The 12,500-nt window shown below is 36.1% G+C and overlaps 1 protein-coding gene across 1 annotated transcript in view; it reads right to left on the reverse strand.

Annotated features, from left to right (window-relative positions):
• Window positions 1–11,815: 11,815 nt before the first annotated feature.
• Window positions 11,816–12,500, reverse strand: part of LOC135197571 (glutamate receptor ionotropic, delta-1-like) — an 18,419-nt gene continuing 17,734 nt past the window's right edge. Inside the window, exon 15 of the mRNA XM_064224623.1 lies at window positions 11,816–12,031. Coding sequence (XP_064080693.1) covers window positions 11,900–12,031 — 132 coding nt within the window. The 3' untranslated portion in view covers window positions 11,816–11,899. The remainder of the gene's footprint in view (window positions 12,032–12,500) is intronic.

The raw sequence follows: 12,500 nt of genomic DNA on the forward strand, positions 1-12,500 counted from the left end.
ACCCAGAGACTTCACTCCTCCCGACGGTGGCACGAAGGGCGCCGCCCGCCAGCACCATAGAGCCCGATCGAACGGGCCAATCAGGTGCCCCCGTCTATCGGCAATGACCTTCCCAATACTACGCTCCCAGTCTCCAGCGTCCGCACGAGAAGAGAGCAGTGCGAGCTTCACCTCTGCAAGACGCTTGACTCAGGGACTTAATCCTCTGTTCAGCCAATGAAAATGCAGCGCCCATCAGACAGAGCACCTGGGACAACAATAAATACCGCCGAACGCCCCCACCCCATTCAATCAGTTCAAGCTCACCTTTCCTGAAAATGAACCGATGATACGGTTGGAAAACGTTGGAATTCCGTTACGCCCTTAGACTAGACTAAGATTTGTTAACCACTTTTGTTATCATATCAATAAATTATTATTTTTTAGAAAACATTTCTTTCACCGAGATATGAACATCGGCCAGCTATTAGCAAATATCAGCCCTGATGAGAAGAGAATAATAAGAAGAATTGAAAAGACCATATATAAAATCAATTCCACTGATGCTGCCATCATCTTTAACAAAACATGTTTGAGAGAGGGTCTCCTACCTTCATATATTATTATTATTATTATTATTGATTATTATTATTATTATTATTCAGAACGAATTTATATGGAGAGAGAGAGAGAGAGATAGAGATATTAAAACCTGAGGGATATATCATATAAATGAGGTATTAATAAAATGGTGATTTAACCGTAATGTCGAGAATGATGGATAATCGTCCAGTAATGTCACTGTTATTAACGTTTTAATAACAAGCAGCCACACACCACCACACACACACACATCCGTTTGGCAAGGTCTTGAGACTGAAGATCCTAAGGATTTCCTGGCATCCTTTAGCATTTAGCCGCCATACGTTTCGCCATTAAACCTGACAAAAAGCTTCCTTGTGTGCTTGCGGTACGCCTCCTTAACGAACCTGCGTGACCACCTCATCTTTGCGCATGCGTCGGAAAAAATAGTTTGTAATCTTCCTAAAATTTGTTTGCGGTTATTTTCCGTAGTCCGGCGTCTCTGTTAACATGGTCTTCGACGTGTTTGTATGACACCACTTTAAGGCTCATGTTACGAAGGGAAAAGTATGTAAACATTAAGAATGCAGAATAAGCGCGCAAAAGGTCATTAGGAATAGTTATCTGTTGTATGTAAATGTCAAAATTGGCAAGGTTTTAGAGGGATAATCTCTGCATATGCCCCATTGTAAATAAAATGAACTCCAGAATCAAACTTTTTTCTTTTTTGCGTATTTTGTGGTTTAACGCAATGTTCACGCAAGGACATTCAGAGTACCCTAAAAAACATGAACTTGATCCTCCATAGATAATAACAGCAAACCCTTATTAATATAGTCTTATCTGGTGACGCTTTGTCGAATTCACTTCCATTTGGGATGTCCCTTTTTTTTATGATTGTCAATGTTCTTTGTTTCATTGACGTAAGTAAGTCCTTTACCGGATGTGATTATAACCTTGTTTATAACCTAACATCCTTAATTATAACCTTACATAGGAAGGCAGAAACGATATGGGGAAGGTGGGAGTGGGATCTGGATTTATAATTGGGCTTTAAATGAATACACCGCAGTGACTCAGCGATTATATCTCTCCCGTTTTATCAAAATTATGAAATTTCCTAAAATATATTTTTTAGGGGGAAAATCAAAAACACCCAACCGAACTTAGGCGCTCCGTGATATCATGTTTTCCATTTTACTTATAATTGTTCCCCTTCTCTAAAAAGAGTTTGCAGACATCTGAGGGAAGAAGAAAAGCATTGTAGACATTATCGTAAATCACAGGACCTAATCACTATTTTATTTTTGCCAGTGTGTTGTATGTATAGAAAGAATTATTTGGCTATAACTTACTATACTGTATATATATATATATATTATATATATATATATATATATATATATATATATATAGAGAGAGAGAGAGAGAGAGAGAGAGTAGATGAGAAGAAGAGAGAGAGAGAGAGCGAATAAGGTTGCAGAATGGAGGTTACGTTATCGAAATAGAAACTGTTGGTGATTTGTGGCTTACTGAGATTAATCTGCCACATGTTGAAATCTTTACATGATGCTGTTAACAACTTTTCCATGATAGAAATCTCAGTCTCTTGTCTTCCAGCTCTGTACTGGAGTTTCATGTTCATACTATAGATAGTGCAAGTACCACTAAGGCCAGATTTGAATTCATTTTAATGTGACAACGCATCTTGGTAGTCCTTTGCACATCAGGAGATTGTATTAATATGCTCTCAGAGAGGGATAGTCAATAGATGAATGAATTCGTAAGTGTTGGGAGGAATAGGATTACTTTATTTCAATTACTATAAAAAAAACCATGACAACGAGAAGCTAGGTATATATAGTTCAAGTTGCTTTCAAATGTAGGTTTCCGCGAGGGAGAGATAAATGAGGTATTACTTACAGAATGGATAAAGATGAACTTATTTTGGAAAAGAAAATATTTTGATAGTTTCAAAATATATTCACTTAAAATAGAGAGTGTGAACAGTATTCAGTAAGAGAGAGAGAGAGATAGAGAGAGAGAGAGAGAGAGAGAGAGAGAATCAAGCACAAAAGGCAGAATAATCGCCAATGAGTCCGCTCTCTCACTCTCCCTCTTTGTCTTTGTAAATCATCCCTAATTACGGGTCGTCAATGCCATGACGAGCAGTGTGCTAGTTATGTTGCGGGATCCGTGACCATCAATATGGGAGCTGAACTTGAGGTGGTATTTTCTTTCATAATCGACTCACGAAGAAGCTCTTTGCTTCTCAAGTTGTTCCTTCCAAACGGAAGGTTGCTTGTTCATTCCGGCTCTTATTTCGTCGTGTATTATTAGCTTAATTTTCCTTCTGGCTAGGCCTGTCTGTCTGTCCTATACACATTCTTGTGTATATATGTAATATATAAGTATATATAATTATATATATGCACGTATAATTTTATATATATGTATACAGATAAATATACATATATACACATTTATATATGTATATATCTATATATATCTCTATTATGTATTTATATGTACTATGTATTTCAACATTATATTTTCTGTTGCACAGGTATGGAACCTACTGGTTAACACAACACCAGAGAATGGGGCAGCACCAGGGGATATGCTTTCTTAATGGGTTGGATCTAAGGAACTTGGGGATACGAAGGAAGGTAAGGATTGCTGGAGTTTAGAGACACCGTAGCATTACCTCCCCAAGACCGAAATCACTTCCCCTTCGGAAATCTTATCAGTCTTTAACTTCGCTCCTAAAATCATTTTAGCCGATATTCTGTCCCGTATTAAAACTTGCTCGTGTGACGTCACGTTTATTCTCGTCGGTATATCATCTCTTTGTCATTTCTTTTTTATAACTTTACACATCCTCTAATGTAGAATTTTTTAATGACCTAATCTTTTCCCAGTAGTTTGATTGTTGGTACGTTGAGTGTTCCACAGCTAGAGTAGAAATAAATCAGTAGTCGGTTTTTATCATATAATTGTACAGTATTTGAATATGAACACATACGCATGTTCATTCATACATATACTATGTATATATATACATCTATATAAATGTGTGTGTATGTATGTAAGGTAATACTGTCGTGCATGGCAAAAAGCTCGCAAAAGCACTGCGCAAATTCGCGTTCTTGACGAAGCCATTAAAATTTGATTTTTACGAGCCATTTGTGTTTGCAAAAAATATGGTAGAGGAGTTGTTAGGGAGGCAATAAAAGTTTCTCGTAGGTTTTAAGGGCCTAATTTTCTCTTGACTCCTCCACAGCTCCGAGAGCCTTGGCCTTCGGCATAGAAGCCAAACCATTCAATTTAGGTTCTGCGTAAAATGGAACCTATTAAATGGAGCCTATTTCTCATTAGGCATGTCGTCGAAGAGGTCATCTTATATTGCTTTAGTCACGATGCCTAGATTCAGTCACTTTGTATTTGATAGATAGATATATTCTCTTATCTTGCATTGATCATTATGACCCAATTCTGGTTTCAACAGGACAGATATATTTGCAGTAACATCCCATGATATGGAGGTTATCTTGCCATCAATTTCCGTAATGTATAAATTTGAGTTTATGTTCTCCACATCCCGCGCTGCTAACCTGGAATCAGAGGAATTTGTTTCTGGTGATTAGAAATTCACTTCTCGTTATAACGTGGTTCGTATCCCACAATACGCTGTAGGTCCCGTTGCTATGTAACCAACTGGTTCCTAGCCACGTAAAAATATCTAATCATTCGGGCCAGCCCTAGGAGAGCTGTTAATCAGCTCAGTGGTCTGGTTAAACTAAGATATATACTATGTTCTCCACAAAATTGTAAAGGACGCTCGTGAATCTTCGATTTGACAAGCTGAGTTTCCTTCTGTCCTCCGTCGATAATTGACTATTTCAGCACAGCAGATTTTGATTTTCGTTACATAGTTTGCAACAGTCGAGTTAGGCTGTTGTGTGTCGCAAAGAAAAGTATTTTTTTTCCAAGGCTTTGCCAATATGACAGCAGATGGCATGGAAGAGGTACTTGAATGGTCTGAAGCACTAGAGTGTATGCAAGATAGAGGTAAATGGCACAGTCAGAGATTTGCTGAAGATTTTTCCTCCTTGGAGGAGAATGCGAGGCTTATGTTGTGGAAGTTATCTGTACAAGGGGTTCATCCTCAAATAATATATATATGTATAATATATATATATATATATATATATATATATATATATATATATGTATGTATACATGATTATATGTATATGCACTGTAACCGTATTGTATGTTTATATGTATATATATATATATATATATACACATATATATATATATGTAATGTAAGTATGTATGTATACATGTATATATATGTATCTATTTTCAACTCTGTCAGAAGCAAGTCAGCATGGCAGGCTCCTTTTTCTAAAAACTTTCTTATCCATCTCTTCTTCTTTCTCTTTTCCGTCCTCGAGTGCATTAAGATAACCAAGTAGAATACAGAGGATACAGCACCGACAAGCATCCTGACAACTGAGGTTTGGACAGGAAACATTGTTTGCAAACAATGTTTCCTTGTATGGACATGCCTTAACATCGCCCCTAAAGCTTGCGATAATAAAGGCCTCTGTGCTTTGTCTTCCACAAATCTCCCTTCATCCCTAGCCTCCCGCCCCGTAGTTCTCTTTTAAGTAGGGCTTTGTCTTCTAACACTTCCGTTACCCGCAGGAGCTTAGCTGACGTTATCACGTACCAATTCTCCCAGGGGTTGTTCGAAGGACATGTTCAAGACATCTCTATCTCCCTTTCATCATTGTCTCCTCTGCTTATGGAATTTTCGTAATTTCTCAGCTCTATCCTGACATTCTTAGTCCAATATTCTTTTTAAAGCTTCACTTTCAAATTTTTATAGATATAGTTTCATTGCCATACCAAGATTCCCATCCGTATAGTAGTACGGATCTGACCAGTCTTATGTACAATCTGACCTTCGTATGGAACTCCAGTCTGTTTGATTTCCAAATCCCACTCGGGCCCGCTGTTGCCTAATTTGTCCTTTCTAGTCCTTCACCAAACTCCAGCTCGTGAGAACTTGTACCGGATATCACTGCTTCCAAGTATTTGAAAGGCCCTACCTTAATAACCCTTTTTACAAGTCTTATTATTTTGAGTCTCACCTTTCTCGATATCCAAGAAAATCTGCTAAGAAAAAATAAATGTTTCTTAGATTTCATGGCCTAATTTCCCCTTCACTCCACGTCTTCGAGGGCCTTGGCCTTACATATATATATATATATATATTATATATATATATCTATATATATATATATATATTATATATATATATATATATATATATATATATATATAACTGGTATGTATGTATGTTTATATAAACATATATGTATATGTAAATATATGTATTTTATATAATAAATATATAAATTCATATACATACTTACATATAAAGTACATACATACATACATTAAACCTATTCTAGGAACCTTCAGAGAGAAGATAGCTTTCTGTTCTTAATAACAAAGATGCCAAAATAATTCGTCCGTGAAATGAGATTCCGCCCATATCCTGCATGACGCTATCTGATTATCCGTCGAAGCTGAAAGCTTTGGAATGCAGTAGAGTTAAATGTTATGGAAATGTTCTGGTCATATCTATTTTTACCGTGAATCTCTTCAGGCCTTTCATTCTTACATTTTTGTCATTATTATTTTTCACTTGCTTTAAGTTCTTTTGCCATTGTAAGTCCAACCAGACTCCAAGAGTCTGTTGTGTGTTTCAGTGGCGCTTTTATTATTATTTTTATAATTCGTGACTTTCTTGGACTCCTAATAACTTTGATGGCCTCGACAGGCCTACTTGACCTAGTCATTAGAAAATGAAGATGACTTGTACTGTTATTATTATTATTATTATTATTATCATTATTATTATTATTATTATTATTATTATTATTATTATTATTATTATTATTATTGAAATGCAACCTGATACCATTTTGACAGATATAAGACAAGACAGTCGTAAGCTATTTATTAATGAATATTAAATGGAGTTCAAATCAACGTTTGCTATTCAGTATCTTACTCAACTATAAGGTTAGTGGTACGAAAAGGTAAATATTCGTATGCGTATGGAAATTTACTTTGATTTCTACATTAGTAACATTTTTGCTCCCCATTGTCAACTAATTCTTAAGTATTGAACACATGAAGGATAGGATTTTAGTAAATCTTATATAGCTCATCTAAAGATAAAACTCATCAACAGTTTCATTGGCAATAATAAACTGTAGACACGATCTAGCATTAACTTATTCAAAATACTGCTGTCACTCATCTTTTTAGCACAGATAAGTAGGAATTAATTTGTCCGAATGCTTGACATGAATGTTCCAAGTTTGAACATTGACTCGTATGTCATCAAACGTCACTGCGAAACAGAAACCAGGACGAGAAACACACACCGTGCATGTCCTCACATTAACCATTTTTCTTCTTCATTATGCAGGGAGAGGAGTCTCGCTTTTTCCAAGAAATCATTTGAATAACAGAAGGAGAAAGAGAGGTGTCAGTCTGGACGTGCCAAACAGGATTTTGAATTAAGGTTGGGTGGCTTTGGATATTTTTTTTCAATTTTCAGCATATTCATTCTTTTTCCCAGAATTATTGCCCGTTTTTCTGACAAAATAAGTTTTCTTGAGATCGATTGATGCTTAAAAATGAACGAGTAAAAGAAGTGTTATAATAATATTGTCCTCATAGCTGCACAATCACTAGCAGGATACACACACAAATGGAAGAGAAATTTATACGTGCATACATTCCTGAATCAGCAAAAATCTGTCATGGGAGTTTTAAAACTCATGTCAGGTCAGGCGTAGTTCATGATTAACGTCTTTACCTTGAAAAATGCCAAGAGTTTTGCATCGTGAAACTTAGAACAGACCATAGCAGCCTGAAGCAGGAGCTGATGGGTCCAATGAGGCCCGAGAATACCTATCTCCTTCGAACGAAAACATGACAAGGAAGTCAGTCCTATTTAACTGTCTTACGACGATTCCTCAACAATGGAAGGTCAAGGTCAAGGTCAAAGTTATGGCGCATTACGATAAGGGCAATGAATAAAGGGTGCGCAAGGTGGGCGTGGGTGGGTGGGTGATGGAAGGTGGGATTTTGTGGGTGTGGATGGATGAGAAGGATGAAGTTATAAATGTATGTTCCTTTGGTTCCGGTACACCCATCTCACGACTGACGATTCACGACGTCGGAGATCGGAGGATACCGCGCGTGAAGCAAACACCTAAAATATCATTTCCTATTGGATGTGCCCATAGGAGGGCAGTGACATTCTGTATGTATGTGTGTATACACACACCCTGATGCATATGTATATTAAGCTATATATATATGTGTGTGTTATATATATATATATATATATATATATATATATATATATATATATTATATATATACATACATATACATACGCGTATATATACACACAAAACTGAAATGAATGCAGTAACTCCTTTTTCATGGAGGGAATACCGCACTAATAACGCATAGCATTTCACCATCTATGAACCAATAGCATTTCATAGTTTTTTTTTAGAATTTGGATATTATTATTTATAATTAAATAAACAAATCATACCCATCTTGTTGAAGGGTTATACTATAAAACAAAGTAGCAGCAATCAGATTCTTCCTCTGAATTCAAGGTGGAGTTATGACAAGTTGATTTTGCAGAATTGGTATTGCAATTTCATGGTCACCGACGACGAGAATCAAATTAATAGAAAATATAGATTCAAAATGCAAAGAATAAATCAAGGAAGAGAGGGTAATTAAGTTTTGCAGAGATGAGAGTATGATGTAGTCGCTGACATTCCGAGCGTCGCTTTTGATGTGAATTTATTACTCTGACAAAATAGATAGCAGTTAACATTTACCAAGAATTTTTCAGTCTTGCGAACCCATTTATAAACAAGGCATACTTCTTTTTGTGAATATTTACTTTGAATAAATGCAGCTGTGGGATCAAATAAAATGTTCCATTTTTATTTGTTATTCATGTGCTATTTTTAAACTTCGATTCAGTCGCTCGTCAGAGGCATGTAGACTTAGATTTGATCGACATCGGCCCTGCATTTCGCTAACTTATTTCAGTAAACGACTTTTTTTCGTACAAAGGGCCCTTTGCGAACGCGCATTACTGGACTCAAATCCTTAGCAGTGAATAGTGAACTACTATGAGATTCAGGGCCTCTGTAACACGGTTTTTTGGACTTTGCTCCTTATCAAAGCATCGGATGTAGTTGAAAGTTGACATATGTATATTTTACAACCACACAAATGTTTAGCAGCATTATCAATGACCTAAACCTGATAGTTTTAATTTTTTATAGAGTAAAAATTATCCAGCCATGATGCCATGGCCAAATGATTACGATCCAAGAGGTCGAAAACCATTCAATTACGTAAGCAAGGTAAACTTTTGACGAAATGTTGCCCCGCCCATCCACCACAGAAACTCATCACCCTTATTCCATCTGCCTCTGAAACCCATAGCAGTCAATAATGGCTAGCAGGATTTGGATTTTTCCTGTGGTGCAAAACTGCATTTGTCTTTACGACTTGCAACTTTTACAGTCAAGAGAAAGCCCGTGGCCATGACAAAGACTATGAATGGCGGAACGATACATAGAGTGGGTGGGGTATCTGTACTAGCGTAGTAATACTACTGTAGTAATAGCAGTAATATACATGAATTAAACGTTTAGGCCAACTGCTGGGATCCTTGAGGATCATTTAGAACTTCTTGCAACTACTCGAGAAATGAGTTTTTATAGCCAGAAGTTAAATTTTCTAATCCAACAATGCCCCCATGATAGCCTCCAGTGTTATCTGAATTATAACGATGCCAAAGTGGGTGGAGCTCATGAAGTCATCATTTTGACGATAATTATTGATTGAAGGTTCAAAGCCAAAAAATGCGGTAACAGCTTTTTTTTTTTTTTTGTTTTTTTTTTTTTTTTTTTTTAGTAAATAGGTAGATAGCCAATAAATAAAAATTGCTTGACATTGGATATAGCAGTTATCAAATCAAGCTTGTCTACTATGTTTTGAAAATTACCAACTATTCCCTACATTCTTGTCAATCTGATTGTGACCTATAAAGTAGACTGTAATTTCTTAGGAAACTTATTTGGAGTTGAGACTAATAATCGAAGTGTTTTTGTTTTGTATTTATTAACATATTTTGTTAGTTTGTTCATTATGACAATTATCAGTGGAGAGGTTTCAGAGTTCATAAAGGTTGTACTGCTTTGCTTGTATTTACATTTTTGTCATTGTTGCTAGAGGTCTAGCCTTGGTTACGTATAGCCAATCATCCATCGAGAAAGAGGAAGAAATGCTGTCATAAGTTACGTAACGAGTGCGTTCGAAACCTTTTCTCTGGGTAAGTTGGCCCTGTCTTCAAAAAAAGCCACTTTTACATTATAAGTACATATTTATTCAACCTACGTAATGCAGAATACAGTCAAATTTATGTGTAGATATGATGTGTATTCTGAATAAGCGTTATATTTATGAAATGCATAGATAAAAAGTTATTGCGAAAAACCGCGTTACAGAGGCCTTGAATCTCATAGTAAACATATTTTTGCTAGCTTTTTTCAGTCTTCTCCGTAAAGAACTTTTACAAATGCGCGCTACTGAACCGAGGATCTTAGCACTGCTAACGTTTTTCCGTCATGCAGAGAAATTTTAAGAACTCACACATGGGGACTATACTCAATCCTTAGCACCGAGACTAAGCAATGTCCGTGAATTCCGGCTTTGTCTGGGACGGCATAACCAACAAGCCATCGAGTTATAACGTGGCCATTTATTTTGGCGCTGTCGCATTATGCGATTGAAACACCAATCACTTCTGTGAATCCCTGGTGTTAACCAATTACGAAATGCCAATATTTCATGGTCGGCACAAAGGAAGGGACAGCGTCGTGAGGTCATGCGAGGAAAAGGTCAGGGGTCATACTTAAGTCACGTGTTTTTCGTGATTTTTTTTTTTAAATTCGGTTCCTGTGGCGAAGGAGAAGGGTAGATGGTTTGGGAATAATTTACATGCGGTAGCTTAAAGATGAATAATGTGGACTGCGTTGGTTTTGATTTCTTTTGCAAGGGCTCGCGACTTTTTCACAAAATAAGCGTAGCAATCTTAGGACCAGAAAACTAGAAACCATTGAACAAATAAACAATTGCAGATTTGCTTGCTGTAAAGCACATGATTATTCCTTCATTATGTAAGTAAAGTAGATTGAATTAGCATAAAAGTACGGAAACAAATGCATGTGATCACGCCGGAAAGTATTTAGTATGGAAAAAGGGGAAAAAATTACGACTCCCAAATAAAGAGGAATAGATTAATATTGTGTTTAAAGAATTTCGCAGATGTAGGAACAGGATATGAATTTCATTTGACTCGATGAATTTAACTTTCAGTTTTTTCAGTTACCGAAATGTTTGAAAAACGAATATTTAGTCCTTATCAAGGTCCTTTAAATATACTCGGAGTATATTTAAAGGACCTTGGTCCTTATCTCAGTGCAAATTACTATAACTGTTATACATCGTCCCACCAGTAAGTTCCGTTGCTATCTGGAAGCAGAACAGCAAACCAAGAACAAAAGTTATGTTTATTTCCCTACAACGGGTTGAATGTAGTTCTGAATATACTTCACGGTGCTTAATCATTACCATTGTTAATACGAAACTTTCCGGTACAACCAACATCGTAAACCTGACTTTGTATTCGCCTGCTTTTTTTGACAGAAATAGTTTGAGAATTCTAAACTTGAAGGTGTATCGACTTAGGTGTGAGACAAGAAACCCAAAGCTGCCTAACCCAACCAATTTAAAGGGCCCATAACCTAATTTGCCAAAGGCATAAAAAACCATCTTTTTAAACTCATGAAAGGCGTTTGGAAGGTAAGTAGAGAAATTGACATCTCCTATTAAAACAAAAACCTTTATATAATTAATTTAATCTTGTTATTTAGGTTGTCAGTGTCCCAGTGTGTTTGTACACTATGAAACAGGACTAGAGCACGCAATGCCGAATCAAACTTCATTTGTTTGGACATCAGCGTGTTTGGGGGGGTGATTTTGTACATATGGTTATACAATTGCATAACCGTCACTTAAATTAAAAATTCATATATTTATGCAAATAAATACATGTACATATATTTGAGTATATCATCGAGTAATACTAATCACACACACACATATATATATCCCTCAATGATAATATTTTGTGCAATCACAGCTGTTTATCTTTATCGATTTCCTCTTCCTCATCAGTAGGCCTTCCAAAATGTCGTTTATGAATGTTCTCTGCCACCAGTGCCAGCGCTGCAATAAGGTATCCCAGCATAAGGACGAAGAAGGCTGCCTGAAAATTCAAAAGGAAATTACAATGTTGAAAATGAATTATATAACTTTCTGTTCTAAATATAGTTTCAATGTTAAGAAATTCACAGTCTCGTGAAAACAAATTGTTAAAAGATCCACAATTATATATTAAAATATATTTCTATGTAAAAAATAAAGACTTTCGAACGCCTGAGCCGTAGTCCTTATTAGTGTAGACGTTAAAATGTACATGGAGAGGGTAGTTTCCTCTTGAAGAGCATCTCTTCAGGAGGAAACTACCCTCTCCATGTACATTTTAACGTCTACTCTGATGAGGAACGCCGTTCAGGTGTTCGAAAGTTTTTGTTTTTTACATAGAAATATATTTTGATATATAAATGTGGATTTTTTTAACTATAGTTTCAGTTTCATGTAATCTTAGCAATATTACATACAGATAGTAGATAAGCATAAATTCTGAGTATATGTTTTTCTATTTATATTATGTT

Source organism: Macrobrachium nipponense, chromosome 21 (genome assembly GCF_015104395.2).
Source record: "Macrobrachium nipponense isolate FS-2020 chromosome 21, ASM1510439v2, whole genome shotgun sequence".
In the NCBI taxonomy this organism is placed as follows: domain Eukaryota; kingdom Metazoa; phylum Arthropoda; class Malacostraca; order Decapoda; family Palaemonidae; genus Macrobrachium; species Macrobrachium nipponense.